The sequence below is a fragment of the Argentina anserina genome, chromosome 2, assembly GCF_933775445.1.
Source record: "Argentina anserina chromosome 2, drPotAnse1.1, whole genome shotgun sequence".
Lineage (NCBI taxonomy): Eukaryota > Viridiplantae > Streptophyta > Magnoliopsida > Rosales > Rosaceae > Argentina > Argentina anserina.
This window is the reverse complement of record NC_065873.1, coordinates 29,538,117-29,554,067: the sequence shown is the minus strand read 5'-3', so window position 1 is coordinate 29,554,067 and position 15,951 is coordinate 29,538,117. Positions and strand designations below refer to the sequence as shown.

General features: G+C 40.6%; 3 protein-coding genes across 6 annotated transcripts; 1 reads left to right on the top strand and 2 right to left on the bottom strand.

Moving 5' to 3' along the window:
- Positions 1-746: 746 nt before the first annotated feature.
- Positions 747-8,502, bottom strand: LOC126782434 (protein ESSENTIAL FOR POTEXVIRUS ACCUMULATION 1). 2 transcript variants are annotated; one of them, XM_050507683.1, is made up of 10 exons: positions 8,361-8,502; positions 7,448-7,536; positions 6,361-7,272; positions 6,167-6,278; positions 5,875-6,066; positions 4,794-5,588; positions 2,093-4,604; positions 1,709-1,899; positions 1,568-1,630; positions 747-1,369 (listed from the first exon to the last, which is right to left on the bottom strand). In XM_050507683.1, exons 1-10 carry the CDS (start codon positions 8,428-8,430, stop codon positions 996-998), a joined length of 5,310 nt encoding a protein of 1,769 aa, XP_050363640.1. In that variant the 5' UTR covers positions 8,431-8,502; the 3' UTR covers positions 747-995. The 2 variants fall into 2 exon arrangements, with proteins under 2 accessions (XP_050363640.1, XP_050363641.1); XM_050507684.1 differs by having other exon boundaries at positions 1,568-1,627.
- Positions 8,503-9,346: 844 nt separating this feature from the next.
- Positions 9,347-10,253, top strand: LOC126784766 (deoxyuridine 5'-triphosphate nucleotidohydrolase). The gene is made up of 3 exons (XM_050510269.1): positions 9,347-9,693; positions 9,779-9,870; positions 9,960-10,253. The coding sequence occupies exons 1-3, from the start codon at positions 9,353-9,355 to the stop codon at positions 10,202-10,204; spliced, it is 678 nt and encodes a 225-aa protein (XP_050366226.1). The 5' UTR covers positions 9,347-9,352; the 3' UTR covers positions 10,205-10,253.
- A 319-nt stretch (positions 10,254-10,572) lies between these two features.
- On the bottom strand, positions 10,573-15,938 carry LOC126784764 (glucose-6-phosphate isomerase, cytosolic). Of its 3 annotated transcripts, none has more exons than XM_050510268.1 (24): positions 15,465-15,765; positions 15,263-15,350; positions 15,098-15,174; positions 14,898-14,979; positions 14,757-14,804; positions 14,486-14,641; positions 14,321-14,417; positions 14,156-14,198; positions 13,906-13,973; positions 13,711-13,795; positions 13,505-13,553; positions 13,317-13,389; positions 13,179-13,239; positions 13,032-13,098; positions 12,741-12,797; positions 12,604-12,657; positions 12,336-12,464; positions 12,054-12,117; positions 11,884-11,957; positions 11,496-11,549; positions 11,355-11,423; positions 11,172-11,261; positions 10,888-10,995; positions 10,573-10,750 (listed from the first exon to the last, which is right to left on the bottom strand). In XM_050510268.1, the coding sequence occupies exons 2-24, from the start codon at positions 15,311-15,313 to the stop codon at positions 10,700-10,702; spliced, it is 1,707 nt and encodes a 568-aa protein (XP_050366225.1). In that variant the 5' UTR covers positions 15,314-15,350; positions 15,465-15,765; the 3' UTR covers positions 10,573-10,699. The 3 variants fall into 3 exon arrangements, with proteins under 3 accessions (XP_050366225.1, XP_050366223.1, XP_050366224.1); XM_050510266.1 differs by having other exon boundaries at positions 15,548-15,765; XM_050510267.1 differs by lacking the exon at positions 15,465-15,765 and adding an exon at positions 15,882-15,938 and having other exon boundaries at positions 10,574-10,750.
- Between the last annotated feature and the right edge of the window lie 13 nt (positions 15,939-15,951).

Genomic DNA, 15,951 nt, shown 5'->3' with positions numbered 1-15,951 from the left:
AATCAACTAGTTCAGTAGTTCTTGAAAAACAGATTGATGGGGACAATAGGTCAACAATTTCGTCGGTACAAGGTAGGCCCGTAAAATAGGCATGGCGGGGCTGACCCTAAGATATGAAGACCCATATATTACTTGGCCTATGATTTTTTTAGCCATAGATGTAAAATGGGCAGGGCAAAGCCCTATCAAAATATGTGTATGCCGCATTTTGGGCGGATAAAATTTGGGCTTAAAAAACCCGCCTATAACCCGTCATACATTTAACCAGTGATTTTTAAATAATAAAATATTTTAACTTTAATTTTAAAAAAAAATTAATTGAGATAATAGTCGAACTCATAAAACAACACAATTACCAATTGGACCAAAATAATTTATTGGTTATATCAATCACTCATAAATTAATAATAAAATTTGACATCGAGAATAGACCGGACTACATGTCGGCCCTATAATATACTATATGAGCAGGGCTTTGAGTCCGTCCAAGACTTGAAAATTGTTACTCCATACCCTACTTATTTCAAAACGGACCAAGTGAAACCCGCCCATTAGCTTGAACCGAACCGGTCCGTAGCCCAATTTTTTGGGCTAAATTTGGTTATGCCCATTTACCTTGTGCTTAATTTACAGGCCTAGTACAAGGCCAAAAGTACTAATGACATGAATTTCCTGACCAGCTATCAAATTGCTGGCTACAAATGTGTTACCAGAAAATAAGCAAATGGAACATTAGAGCGGCACGATTGAAAAATTAAACTTCGGTAGGATCTGAAGTGACAAAAATAACAGTACTGTTCGTCTCTCACCATTGCAAGTGACGATTACACAAAATTGCTCGAGCAGAAAAATTAGCACTGCTGCTGTGGCATTACAGAAGAAAAGCAAAATTCTAAAACGTAAAATAGCATTTACAGTCCAAAGCCAAAAACTATTTACAACTGCCTCTTAAAATTTCCTAGTCTTCGACTACCCGGATCTCTCTAGAAAACTTCCTAGTCTTCAACTGTCTGGATCTCACCCATCATGATCCGGTTACTAACAACATTAAATCCCAAGACGGCAGGGCTAACCTTCTTCCCTTTCTTCCCCTTCTTCTTGCCACCCCCTTTGGATGACCCACCATCTTGATCAAGATCCCCAACATCTGCTCTGTAGGAATTAACACCTGGACCACTGGATCCAGTGGCCTTTTGATCATTCTGACCTTGAAATGCTATATCAAGGACATCAGCTGGTAGCAACTCCTTGTAGTTGAGGAATTTTTCAATGAACTCATGATCAGGATCGTAAGACCCAAGATTCTCTATCAGAAGCAACTCAGCTTCAGATCTAGATTGCTTCAAGCAAAATTCAAGTACACTCGTATCTAACAAGAGAAAAGACATTGCGACAAATAAGACACAAGAAACATATACAAGTATTACACAGAACTAGAAAGTAATAATTTCAATGCATTCCTAGCACTTACGACGAATAGAGGCCATGCTGAACTAAGATTAATGAAGATGGAGTGATGGACACACGCAGAAAAATTACACTATGCGGGCCAGAAAGACGAGCATACCTTTGGTCCCAATTAGCCTGACACATTCACTCTTGCACCAATCTCGGAAGTCCATTGCTTCTGCTATGGCAGAAGAAGACAGTTAGATAAGTTTCACCTGGTTTCCCTATGGGAGGTTCAACAATTACCATAAAAGCTGACCTGATTGCTTGGTCATGGCATCTTTTTTTCCTTTCAGAGAGGATTGAGAGGCCGGTGAGGATGGGATCATTTGCTCAGTTCCTTTGCCACCCAAAGATTTCTGCCGGCTTAATGAACCAGCTGAAGTTACTTTCGACGGAGTACTTTTCATTCCCTTACTGCCCTGGCCTGCCAGCTGAGGAAAATCGGCCCTGCTTACAGAAAACAGATCAACAAAACAATACCGTGTCAAAGTAGTACCTAAGAACTTAGAGAAGGAAAATTTTCATTGCATCAAAAGAATATAGTAACTGGAGGCGGATAAAAAAAAAGCTTCTCAAATCAAAGGAACAAGTACCAAACACGATGAACTGATTGAAGATTGAGGAAAGAATAATGACATACTGTTTGGTTTCTGGCTTTGATTGGTCAATTGGACCCCAGAATAGGTCATCGTCTCCTTTATACTTTGACTGAGAAGCATGAGAATTGATCTGGATTGGAGAAGCAGGCTTAGATGGGGATGATCCTGAAATTGACCATGAAGGGGTACTATTGCGGGTGGCTTGAGTTGGCTGGGATTTCTGAGGAGTTGTAATCTGGTTCACGTGCTGAGAAGAGGAAACCCTCTTCCCTTGCTCCTTTTGGATATCTCTCAACGAAGTTGGTCTATTAAGCTTCCCAGATTCAGTTGACCATGCGGGAGAAGGAGCAGCGTTCACAGTTTCTCCCTTCCAAAGAACAAAATCTCCCAAAGAAGGCCCTGATGGAATTGCAGGTAATACTTGTTTTTCCTGTTGTACAGAACGGGAGCTTTTAACTTTCTCAGTAGGGCTTGAACTAATAGGCACTTCTACTGCGGTGCTTGCTCCTGAAACCTTAGTTGCAGAACCTTTGGACTTTCCCGACTTTTTGCGACTCCTTTTAGTGTCTTTAGCCTCGATGAAGTTATCATCATCCACAGGTACTGAATGAGGCATCACTTGTGGAGACAGTTGACTTATAATTCCATTAGGAACCTCAGTGACTTTACTTGCCTTGGCCAAAACCTCCTCCGCCAAAAGATCATGTAATGGGCTCTTCTTGCTCTTCTGATTTGAAGTTCCAGGTTTCCCAACATTTAAATCATTAATCTCTGCATCTCTCTCATTTTCTCTAGATATTTTTGGGTCTGAATTGGCAACAACTCCAGCCCAAGGGGTGGATAAACTTGGCGAGTTAACAGAATTGGGTACTTCAGATACTACCACTTCAGTTTGTGCTCTCCTCTGTTCTTCCTGTTGGATTTCTAATAATGATTTTGCCTTAAAACCAGCAGCAGGTTTCCAACCTCTCTGTCCGATATGTACTTGGGTATTCTGCACAGCAAAAGGCTCCACTGGTTCAGAATCCACCTTGACTTGAACAGATTCAGTATCGCCTCCAGCTTGTTGGGATGGCAACTCCGAAGTACCGATTCTGTTATCTCTTGTATTTTGCAGAGAAATCCCAGAATTGAGGTCAGTCACAGACCGCTCTAGTTGCTGTGAAGAGGCAGATTTTGTTTCTCCTTTTGCCTGGTCACTTGTAGACTGTGCCTTAGAAGACTTTTGCTTCTTGGACTTCTTCTCAGATGTCTTTTTTTGCCCACGCACTTCAGCATTCTTTACTTCAGTCACCGAGGAAGCCTGCTCATTGCCCTTATCCTTTTCAATCACCTGCTCTGCAACCTGACAATCAAATGGAGCTTTCCCATCATTGAAATGCTCAGGCATATCTCCCTCATGCCCTCCTGGTGGCATAGAGATTAAACTTTTAGGAGACTTCACAGATGCAGACTCTGCAACAGTCTGAGAAACAATCTCAGTTGCCGCATCCTGAGAAGTCTTTTCTGATGCTTGCTCCACAGTTTTAGCAGCGGTGATGTCGGAATCAGGGATGGAATTCTGCAAATGGGTCCCCTCAAGCAAGTGTGATCTCTCGGCAATATTTGTCACTGTCACCGAATCTTGATGTACATCATTAAATGGTCCAACATGAGTATTATCCCACCTTCTTTGATGAAGAATATTCCCAAAGACTTGATGTGGTTGAGATAAAGACGGGGCTGCTCCATCACTTATATTATGACGAATATCTTGGTTGCCGGGAGAAGGCAGTCCCATAAAGTTAGTAGTGGGCTCATTTTGCATATTTGGAACTGGCACATTTGTACCAAGTGAAAACATTTCTTGTGATGCCTGAAGCCGAGACGGATCAATAGATGCATTCCCCTTTGTCATAGCAGCCTGTAAATGTCCAAATGGTGGCTCCGAAAAATTCTGGCGGGACTGATGCTCTGCAAGAACCTGGGAAAGGAGCTGCTGTTGTTGCCTCATTAACAGTTCCTCATCTTGCTTCTGTTGCTGCTGCTTAATCAACATCATCTTCTCCAATAACGACATCTGCTGTACTGGAACAGGTGCCTGGGAATTTAACTGCATCATGTACTGCTGTTGCAATATATTCATCAGTTGGGGATCTTGCAATAAGCCAGAAGAGAGTAATTTCTCTTGCGTTGATGAACTGTCAACAGCTTGGGATAGTAGATTCGGAAAGGGTGGTTGATTTTGAGTTTGCAATCTCTGTTGCTGGAAACCAAGGGGCACTTGGGAAGGAAAATTTTGATCATGATACATGTCTATCTTACTCTGTAGTGGATCAGCCCCACCTTGACCAGGAAAACTTGACCAACCAGCAGCATTATTATTTATGCCAGATGGCCTATCTGTTAATCCTTGAAGCACTGATTTGATGTCAACATTTTGGCTATGGGGATTTTCAAGATATGGATTAGGTATAGACCTCTGTCTTTCAAGTGCCATTCTCTTGGCCAACAGGTTCTCCAATCCAGAATGAGGCATACCATGAGAATTATTTCCAACAAATCCTTGCAAACCTACAAATGAGGCATATCATGAGAATTATATTGAGTCGTAGATATTAAACAAATGACAAAGGGAAATCCTACAACATGAATATCGTTTAGCTTGGTATAGGAACCAACCCTACACCCAACTTGAATCAATTAAATAGATTCCTTCATCTATATACTGAAAATCACAACAATTTGAATACAAATACCAACCTTCAGAAAAAGGGAACTGCTGATGAGTAGAAGAACCACTTGCATTACCAGACATCAGTGACTCCAAGAACCTATTTTCAGCTTCTGTCATTGAAGTCTGTTTACCCCTTGGTTCATTTCTTGCTATATCAGCCTCGCTTAAACCAGTATGAATCTTCCCGACATTACTAAAGTTTGCCCTACTTGAGTTATCAATAACTTCATTTTTAGGAGCACTGAACCCGGGTGGAGGCCTAGCTTTAGCTCGTAAATGAGGCATTATGTCACCAAGTGATGAAAATGGTGAATCATTTGGTGCACTTGCCACACGAACTAGCAGATCTATACCGAAATATCCAGCCTCAAACCAGCCAATAATGTCTTCCCCAGAAAAAGGGCCTTGTATTACACCATGAGGATCCTTATAATAAAGTTGGAGTTCCTCCGGTGAAGGCTGTTGAGGTTTTCTCACTTCCTGTTCCCTATCTAGAACTCCAGATAGCTGCCTTCTAATAACAGGCTCTTCACTGCTTTTCCATTTTGCATCATTTCTGGTGTAAGATTGGTTGGCCAGATTACTCTCCCAGTCATTGTTTAGATCCTTCTGTCTCTGCGACCACGACATTGCAGGAGGGGCGCCCGACTTTATATCTCTGGGACTGTCTTGCCAATCATGGAAGACTGTACTTGAGCGTTCTACCTGAGATGGAGCTCTCCATGGAGTTCCAGAATGAGCAGTCACTCCTCCCGACATGCTCAATTCCCTACTACTAGAGGCCTCGTCAGCCTTTTTAAAAGGACCCCCTTCTCTAAGAGCTGCATACAGATTGAGCAGTTCATTTAGTGACCAGCCAATCTCACGCTAGCAGGGAGTACATACAGGCTAATGTTAATTTCAAGTTTAATCATACAGCACTATAATGAAAGCGAGTAAAATATTTGCAGAAAGCTAGTTAAGCAATATAATCAACAAATCCAATTGCTCATAGGCATGAAACCACAAGTTAACACTCTCAATCACTGATCCCAATCAATCCAATCCAAACCAGTGCCAGCATGCATATAGCAATTCAAAATCACAGAAGTTGGTTCATAAATATACCTTCAGCTCTGAACCTGTTCTCTGAGTATGTCTTCTGATCCAGCGTTGTTTCAGCTTTGAGGCTCGATCCATGATGAAGTAATTGCTGTTCATGAGGGGAGCTCTCTAAATAATTCGAAAAACCACCTTTTGAACTAACAATGTGTTCATCCTTAGACTCGGTATTTGCCAGTGGTAAGTCTTCTCCACTTCCTGCTCAAAAAATCCCGTCCAAAACAAGTCAGCCCACATTTGAAATAATAAATTAATAGAGAACACACACATGTACATATATACAGATGCACAACTGTACCAAGTTTTGTTCTTCTTGTTTGTGTAAACTCTACCGGGTTCCTTCCATCTTTGGAAACTTGAGGCGCACCACTACTTACTATATCTCCTTTGTCAATTCCCTTTAAAAGAGCCTGTTCAAGATGAAAGTGTTCATTTGAACTGCTAAAAGTACCGGAATTATTCTATGAATAACTTATAATGAATGTGCATTACCGTTTCCTCAGGATTTGGTGCACAAAGAGCCAGAGGCTCCAGTGGTTCCTCCAGTGTAAGAGAAGTCACATCTATAAAGTCATCAACTAACTTTCGAGATGATCTCATATCAGCCGTCCTGTATACATCAAGCAGCTTTGTCCTACTGTACCTAAAAGGGTAAGGCTCTCCTTGTTCAATTTCCACTTTGTCTGACATTAAGACAGATTGAGAAATTGTAGGAATACTGCTCATAAAGCTTCCGCCAGGGGTAGCCCTTCCACGTCCAACAGAAAAAGTTGGAGGAGTACTTTCCCCACGGCCCCTACCAGGAACATATTTGTTGACTGGCGGAGTCTGGTTATGAGAAGGCTCCCCCCTTCCTCGCATTTGGGAAGAGTTTGATCTCCAAGGCCGGTAGTGATCCCCATCCTTCTCATCCTTCCCGTGATTTCCAGCATGAGATAAGCCTTTATCCTGCATGCTGCCATCTTTGCTTGAGTCAGTCCATTTGTCACGCAAACCTTCTCCCTCCTTGTTATCAGGACCCCAACGCGAGTTCCATTTGCTCTCTCGTCGTTGCTCGTAATTGGACTCCCTGTTACTTGAGTTGGTCCACCTTTCTGATGGTGCACGACGTGCCTCTCCAAAGTGCTTTGCTGGCACATTTTCCGCCCGATGATCCATCCTGCGAGTGTCATCAAGCTCTTTATCCCCATCCCTCCACCGATCCTTCCACACAGCAGAATTGGTGTCTCTCTCTTCATCCCGCCAGCGTTCACGACGCCCACCACTTTCCATGTCCAGCAAGGATGGCCTAAAAACATCCTTTTTCTTCTGGGTATCATGAACCTCATCACCATTTCCTGACAATTTCATGGTGTCTGAGCGATTTCCAAATGATGGATTTGGGCTGAAAGGTTTTTCCTGCATCTGTGATGGAAAAAAAAAACAAGATACTCAGAGACAATGTTCTAAACGCTTTGTTGTAATTAGATAAAAGAGCATGCTGACAGAAAATACAGTGTGAAATCATTCCTGCTATCTGACTAAGCCTGAATCCAGATGTGAAGAATATACACGTCATGAGAGTGATAAGAAAACACACCCCGCTTAACGCTCCAGGCTTATTCTCCCCTGGCTTTGGCAGAAGCCATTGCGGTGAAAGAGGGATGGGATTCTCAGAACCTTGTCCAGCTGCATACATCAAAATTGCACACTAATGTTAAACTTAACCAGAAACCAAACATCAAACATGCGCAACTACGATCACACCAATCCGGTTGCGGAGTGTAGTATCCAAAACTGATTGAAGTGAAAAGACTACATATACCAATTGAACACGAACTACCTTTTTCGCAGGCCATTAGCTCATTATTTTACAAGAACAAGAAAGATAATTCTTTTAAAACATAATTCTTTTAGCAGGCTCTCAAGTTGCAATAAAACCTTCTAAAGCTCGTATCGTAATTCTTAGCAATGGGACTGACCACCAAACAAGCACCAAAATCATTCAAAATAAAATGAGTATCTCATGAACACATTAAAGCACGAAGCTTTATTACTAGCAGATCAAAAATAACAAACTAATCCCTGAGCCTAAACTACTCACATAGCACGCAGCGAAAAATTAAGAAGAAAATGAATTTTTAAAAATAAAAAATAAATTTGGAGCCACAAAAAGACACATTGCACCGCTACACTTATGCATCACATAAACCCTCGGTTCGATTCTACCGATATAATCTTCAAAAATCAATGAAGAAAATGTGTAATTGCGTTAAACGAAACCCTATCTGAAACAATCAGATTTGCAGGGAAAGAGCAAAACCCTAGCGGAGCATAGCTATCAAAAACCCTACGCACCGCCGACAAATTGGCTCCGAGAGCGACGAATGCAGCGGCGGAGCGAAAACAGCCGGCGGCGGCGAGGTTAGGGTTTTGGTGGATAACCAGAAGAACAACAGCGGTGGGTGAGGAAATCGAGGAGGGGAGGATGGAGGAATGGGAGAGGAGAATACCTTTGGAGATCGGGGGCGGAGTGGCGACGGAGAGGTGGTGGCGGGAAGCGGAGTCGGTGAAGTCGGCCATGGATGATCGATTGAGTTGCAGAGAGCCAAAGAAAGCCTTTATGCGCTAAAAAGAGTGAGGTTGAGGTAAAGAGAGAGAGAGAGAGAGAGAGACAAAGACAAGAGTGGGAAGAATTATAGTTTTTGAGAGAAGAGACGGGGGTAGGTTAAAACTATTAACCAGTCAGCCGATTAGGGTGGTGAACCTACTTTACTGTTCAACCAGTTCGGTAATTTCCTTTTATAGCAAAATATCTCTTGTATGCACCGATGGTTACCTACGATTTTTATTTTTAATTATTGAAAATAATTTATTTTTTAATTTAATTTAAATTATTTATATTGTATGTGAAGATGCAACGTTTGACGTAGATTATACAAGACTAGGATATAATTTCAACATGACCACTTTTTTTTTGGGAAGGTAATATCAGCACATCCAAATTACGCAAGATAACATTAAATTTTGGTCAAAGCTTTACAAATATTGGAAACATTATTATTTTTAAGGAATGGTATATTACAAAGCGTGTACACGCATAACTGCCATAATATGTGAATGATTGAGATCAGAGAATAATAAAAATATATTCATAGTAGTTATGCATATAGATAGTTCTGAATGACTATGATTGTACTGTATATTTACATGGCCGTGTATATAAGAATATTGCACGAGACATATCACTCATTAAAAAAAAAGACATTTTTTGTTGACTTGGTTCATCCCTCCTCACAATGTTTTGGTTATTCAGGTCCATTGAATAAAAATGTTTCTCAAATTATGGGCTCTGTATTTCGCAATTATTGGGCCTCTAATATTCAGAGCTACGGGCCCAACCAAATCTAAAAGCCCCAAATTGAGTTTTTGGCCTTCACCTTCTTCAGAGTGCCCAGAGGAGTAAAGGTGGGACGCCATTAATAGGAAGGTCATGATCAGAAAGATGGCGGGAAGTCTTTGCGACACGGCGGGAATATTTCGCGCCAAAATCCCCGTAACATCGTCCCTCGCGCTACCCTCTCTATATAGACAACCCCAATCTCCAATCCTGACCCTGAAACCCCTTCATTCCAAACACCCAAATCATCGCCGCAATTTTCTCAAAATGGCCAAGCGGCAGCAAAACGGAAGCCACGAAATCACGGAGCCGGCTCCTAAGATCGCCAAGCTCCACCAGAACGGCGACGTTTCGGAGAGGAGCTTTTTCAGTGTCAAGAAGCTCTCTGAAAAGGCCGTTTTGCCCTCCCGAGGCTCTCCTCTCTCTGCTGGCTATGACCTCTCTAGGTAAAACCCCCCATTTCCATCATCCTTGTTGGTTTAGCATAAGAAATCATTGTAATCTAATTAGGGTTTTTCTTGGGTTTAATAGCGCGACGGAGATGAAGATCCCAGCGAGAGGAAAGGCCTTGGTTCCAACTGATCTGAGCATTGCAGTTCCTGAAGGAACCTATGCCCGTGTTGGTAAAGCCCTAACCCTAATTCCCAAGTTTGTTCATCGATTTCTCATCAATTATGTTCAGGCTTTTAAGTAGGGTTTGTTCTATTTGTAGCACCGAGATCAGGGCTGGCCTGGAAGCACTCCATTGATGTGGGAGCGGGAGTGATCGATGCCGATTACAGAGGCCCAGTTGGGGTGATTCTGTTCAACCATTCCGATGTCGAGTTTGAGGTCAAGGCTGGTGATAGGATTGCTCAGCTGATAATAGAGAAGATCATCACCCCTGATGTTATGGAGGTTGAGGATTTGGACTCCACTGTCAGAGGTGAAGGAGGGTTTGGGTCTACTGGTGTCTAGGCCTCTCTCTGTTTACGGTTTTGAAAATTGGGGACTTGGGGGATTTGGGCTAGTATTTTTGGACATTTGGGGAACAAACTAGCTGGGTCGGTTTGATTTCCAGTTCCTAGTTGTGACTGGTATGCAATGCTCCTGTAATGCAAATATTATCCATGGGAAGTGATTAACTGGTATTCTGAATTCCATAGCTTTTGTCAGTTTATGCAATTCTAGACTTCTAGGATTGGGAAATCTAATGGATGATGAACCTGTTGATTTAGGATACAGAATCTAAACTTTGCTAACTGGAGATGAACTTGTCATCTGATTCAGTGTAACCACACATTTCTTTTATGATATATTACGGTTGTTTTACTTTGGGCAGCATGTTCTGACCCAGAGCATTATCTGTTGAACAACAATTACAGCTCAAAAATATGAAGATAACATTCGCAAAAATATTCTGTTCTGCCAAAGACACTTGTGGAACAAAATTGCCAGCAGAATTGAGCGCAATTATATCTTTGGTAGAAGTGTGGGTAGCTCTGCAGGGATATCTGAACTTGCCTGCATGTATATGAGTAATTAAAGCCACAACCGTTGAGCCTTGTCAAAATTGGGAACAGTAAACAAGTTGAGAACCTTGGTGGCCAATTCTTAAGACCATTTCTGAATGAATAAGGTGAAAGAGATCATTAGCATACCTGCAGGTACTTTGTCATCAGTGTTTTGGTACTGAAATTAAAGCCGTCAACAGGTTTTCCTTCTGTGCGAGATGCATGGAGTTGCTTTCTGACTTGAGTCGCCAATGACTGGTTTCACAAACAAAAAATTCACATGGTTAATATTAGGTGCACACGAGGAATGCAAAGTTTAAATTGAAGGAGGAAACATAGAAGTCAATCAAGTCATTGTGAAAATGAAACATATGTTCATCCATGAAAGCAGTTAGTCTAGTTGGGAGATCAACTTGGTAAGATTGTTGTACCTTCCCCAATTCTACTCCCCACTGGTCAAAAGAGTTGATGCCCCATACGAAACCTTCCACTGCAATTCTGTGTTCATAGATTGCCAACAACTGGATACAGGCAAGAAATCAATACTAGAATACAGTGGTAATTCAAACATTTAGGAAGAACAAATGGTAGATAATGAAGAACAAACTCCAAACCTGCCCAATATTGTAAGCATTCAGTGATGGAAGCAGAAGGCTCAGAGAAGGCCGGTTTCCAGAAAAAGTCTGCGGCAGACGCAACTAATTAGTATGACACGCCTACATGTAAGCCAAGAAACAAACCAGGAAGAAACTCACCTTATGAGGGATAAGATGAGGTGCAACATTCTCCTTTTGCAGCTGTTCTGGGGTCTACAAATAACCACCTTTTGATTATAGACATTATCATTGTAGAAATATTGTATTCATAAACAATTAAATGTAGTGATATGTCTTCTCAATTAAAGACTGCAAATAGCTAAAATGCTTAGCATATCTTACTGTCACTACTTCCATAAATCCCATTGCAAACTCAAATTTTCCAACAGAAAGGAATCAATGGCTATAGAAAATTGCCATTACAAGAGGCATTCCTATATTCTATTGGGTGGTGTTTGGGTAGATTGTAAATCACTCCACAGCACTTTACGTAAAAGAGGATTAGGTTTAACATATACATCCTCAAGGGAGCAAGCATAAAGAGTACCTTCCCATATGCAAGGGCATCTGGCTGTGCAAAAAAGTTGGACATGAGCTCATCATGGTTACTCACCAGTTCACCTGCAGAAAACTTGTGTAAAATTATTTACTGCTAAACAAATTTTGAGCATGCAAATGTATTCTGGGATCTGTTCTGAATAGTGTTGGACAAGGTACCTTTCAGGTAAACAGGTTGCTGACTTTTCACAATACCAATAAAATCACAAGGAATAATGCGACCCTGAAGTTCAAGAAGAAATGATGTTAAAATCACACCAGAGTACAACATTATTGAGTACTACAATAGGTATCCGAAGTTTAAAACGTGTTCAGTTTCCCTTCACATATGACAAGAAAGCTAATGATTTCATGTACATAAGGATGTGGAGCAACTACTGATAGTGTAGATCAATCAGTATTCACATTACAATGAAAAATATGATGTAATGTCTAGATCACCTGGTGAATTAGTTGGTAAAAGCTGTGCTGACCATTTGTCCCTGGTTCACCGAAATCAATTTCACCAGCCTCAAATGGAAGTGGAACACCATCGATGGATACACCCTTGCCATTACTTTCCATGCTAACCTAAAAGAATAAGCAAAGATCAAAGAATAAGATAATGGGGGAGGAGCGCTTGTGCAGTGCTATTCAAAAGTGATGTAAACATTGTATGCACAAGATTAATGAATATGAAACTTTTGGGGGAAGCGCTACTGTAACTTGCCTGTTGAATATGCGGAGCGAGCTTCTCCAGAGCTTGGGAGTAAGGCAAGATAGCCTAAGGAAAAAGATCAACAAGTAGATAATAAATTCACTGCTGCTTACTGGAATGAAATCCATCAAAGAGAAATCAAGACTCACCCTTGCAGGGTATCCAAGAAATGAAACATTCCATACACTCAACAGACCTAGAAGAACCTGCATCAGAAATAAATTGTTTATATACATTAATCTCATACAGAATTAATATTTATTCCACAGAGACTAACATCCCACAGCCTTATTTCTGAGGAGAGATTGTCCCAAAAATATCTTTGTAACTGACATTGTTATAGGTACTTGCTACTACACCATGACCCTTACCATTTCCAGTAGGAAATGTAAGACAAGTACCACCAGAAAATGATTTTACATACAATTTGAGGCACTTACAGGTATATTTTTCTCCAAAGGAGTTGAGTGAAAATGTTGATCAATGCTCGAAGCTCCCTTTAAGAATCTTAAAGTATGAAGCAAAACATTAATATTCAATAATCATCCCAATTTGAAATATAATTGAGACAATCATGAAGGACATACTTCTCAACGAGTGAAAACCCATATTGAAGAGACAATGGCAACACTCCAACAGCACTGCAAACTGCAATTGGCAAATAAAAATCATGAATCTATTATCAAGTTACTCCAGATTTTAACATTAAAAGGAAAACAACTTACCACTATAACGACCACCAACCCAGTCCCAAAACGCAAAAGCATTTTTAGGGTCAATCCCAAACTTCTCTACAAGCTTGAAACAAAAACAGTTACAAAAGATTAGATGAAGATGGCTAAGACCTAAAGCAAAGTTCAGAGTAAATATCCTGCCAAATACTTGATGATTCAATAAAGACAAAATTATATACCGTAAGATTAGTGCTAACTGCTACCATATGCTTTGCAACTGCATCAGGTCTGAACAAAAAAGTATAACAATCTAGATCAGCTACCAGGACGTACCAAATCCCTAATCTTGATTACTTGCAAGTGAAGTCCATAGAAATGATAACTCGAGTCCATATGTGATTATCACTTATTAAACCAGACCTCAATGAGGTAAATCAACACTAACCCGAGAGAAGATGAAATCCATTCCCTGAGGGTGCGAGCATTCAACATAGTTTCAGCTGTTGTAAAAGTCTTTGAGACTACCACAACTGCAGTTTTCAAAATAAATATGAACAGTAAGAAATCCACATAAATTTTAACTCACTACACACCGCTACAAAAGCCAATACTTGGTGGTAAATAGCTTATGTGTACCTACCAAGGGTAGTTTCAGGGTTTAAGCCAGCAATACTTCTAGCAACATCAATAGGATCAACATTTGCAAGGCTGCATCAAGAAAAAGATAGATGATTGAATGACAAAATTGATTAATAGATTGGTATCAATTTTTCTCTGCTGAAATAATAAGTTCTACAGTGACTTAACTATTTGGCATATTATCAGCTTCTTATTCATTGAGTATTTCAAGAAAAAAGATATTTTCATAAAAGCAAAGCATGAACACTTACAAATGCAGCCGCCGTCCTCTTGCTGCTTCAACAGCCTCTGGATCTGTAGGATATCATCAGTAATCAATGAGCAATAACTAAAATTTTGTTCCAACGCAAACTTTATCAATTTCATTACGAAAGCCAAGAATGCAGAGAATCAATCAATGGCATGAATATGCTAACCTGTTTGAAGAGCTGTATGCACAAACAGAGGACCTAAGAAACTGCCGCCTATACCAACAGCAACAACATCCTTCAGTGGCTTTCCAGTGGCTCCAACCTAAAAGCAAAGCTAATTACTCCTTGAATCTAAATCAAAAATAAGTAAAAGAAAATTGTGGAACATACCCAAGATCCACTCCGAATTGTTTCAGAGAACTTCTGGATCTTGTTCAAAACTTCCCAAACATCTGGGACCACATTTTTCCCATCACTCTGGATAGCTGCATCCTTTGGAGCACGAAGAGCAACGTGAAGCACAGATCTATCTTCTGTGCTGTTTATCTGAAGGCAACACCAATAAGAATAGATAGTAAGATATCCACATAAAAAATCAGTAACTTTACATTGTGTAACCCCACAATTGTTCAAATGATAATTAACCCATATTCAAACATACATGTTCACCAGCAAACATTCGGTTGATCTTATCTTTAAGACCGGCAGCCTACAATTTAGCAAAGACAATACTGATTAGAAAACAATATCTTCACCTCTCCCTGTTTTCAGGGCAGACAAGTAATGCATTCACCAAACCCACCTCCGCCAATTTGATTAGTTTCCCCATGGTTTCAAGGGTCGCACATTGCCGTGAGTAATCCAACACCATCCCATCAAACTCACTAATGGAAATTAAACACAAGTCATATACACAATGATAAGCATACCACAAAAAAAATCATAACAGATGCTTCATGTGTAGCACATAAAACAGAAAGGAGTAGCAATGGAGCATCATACACCATCATTGCCTGGCACCGGTTGACATCATTCATCAAATCACGCAAGTGAGTCTTGTTTACCTCCTCCACATGGCCCTGCACAGAAAAATTACGCCACATGTATTTCAGATACTACATTACTCACCATCAAGAAACAAAAAGACAAATTACCGTATCGATTTACCTTCAAATCCTTCCAAGGCTCAGAATCAGATATCAAAGCAGATGAAGCCATTTGATCCAACACCGAGTAACACCTCAAAACCAAATTCCTGCATTTAAAAAACGTGTTATTCCTGCATTTAAGTACTACCTACTATCAATCTATTTTCATTAAGTCTCCAGCAACACAGAAATATTCCCAAAAAAAAAAAACTCTCTCTCACTCTCTAGCGAGCTCAAAGTGGAAAATAGTAAAGCGACGCTGTAAGTCTAGTCTAGTATAATCACAGAACAATCAGAAAAATACATTAAAAAAACAGAGCGAGTGACAGAGCTCCGGCATCGGAGCTCCGGCGAGTTCAGCTAACTGGTGGTCACGAGGAAAACTCGGATCATCTAAACTGATACATCTTCCTAATCGTCTCTCCCAATCTAGTTCAAAAAAAATCGACAACAGTTTCCGGCGGCGGCGTATCACCAGAGATGGTAACAGCAGGTCGTACTTCGCATTTGACCGAAATATTCAATGGCGTCGTAGAAAAGAAAAAAGAGAAACAGGAAAAGGAACATTGATAGAAATAAATTAAATCAATAATATATTAGTTATAAACAGAGAGAGAAGGAAAAGCAATAAAGCATACCTCTCGTCTGAGAATATCAGAGCTGTGCTTGGTGAAGAAGAAGAAGAAGATAGATGGAGAGAGGTACTGA

What these genes read in the sequence shown, in the direction of transcription:
- LOC126784764 (XM_050510266.1), bottom strand. An exon ending in TCGCTCCGCATATTCAACAG is followed by an intron (nt 12,465 to 12,603) that starts GCAAGTTACAGT and finishes TTATTCTTTTAG; the next exon opens with GTTAGCATGGAAAGTAATGG. An exon ending in GCAACCTGTTTACCTGAAAG is followed by an intron (nt 11,958 to 12,053) that starts GTACCTTGTCCA and finishes AGTTTTCTGCAG; the next exon opens with GTGAACTGGTGAGTAACCAT.
- LOC126784766 (XM_050510269.1), top strand. Translation starts at nt 9,353, where the DNA reads ATGGCGGGAAGTCTTTGCGACACGGCGGGAATATTTCGCGCCAAAATC. An exon ending in GCTGGCTATGACCTCTCTAG is followed by an intron (nt 9,694 to 9,778) that starts GTAAAACCCCCC and finishes TGGGTTTAATAG; the next exon opens with CGCGACGGAGATGAAGATCC. An exon ending in AGGAACCTATGCCCGTGTTG is followed by an intron (nt 9,871 to 9,959) that starts GTAAAGCCCTAA and finishes TTCTATTTGTAG; the next exon opens with CACCGAGATCAGGGCTGGCC.
- LOC126782434 (XM_050507683.1), bottom strand. Translation starts at nt 8,430, where the DNA reads ATGGCCGACTTCACCGACTCCGCTTCCCGCCACCACCTCTCCGTCGCC. An exon ending in TGCCATGACCAAGCAATCAG is followed by an intron (nt 1,631 to 1,708) that starts GTCAGCTTTTAT and finishes CTTCTGCCATAG; the next exon opens with CAGAAGCAATGGACTTCCGA. An exon ending in CAGGCTAATTGGGACCAAAG is followed by an intron (nt 1,370 to 1,567) that starts GTATGCTCGTCT and finishes TTCTCTTGTTAG; the next exon opens with ATACGAGTGTACTTGAATTT.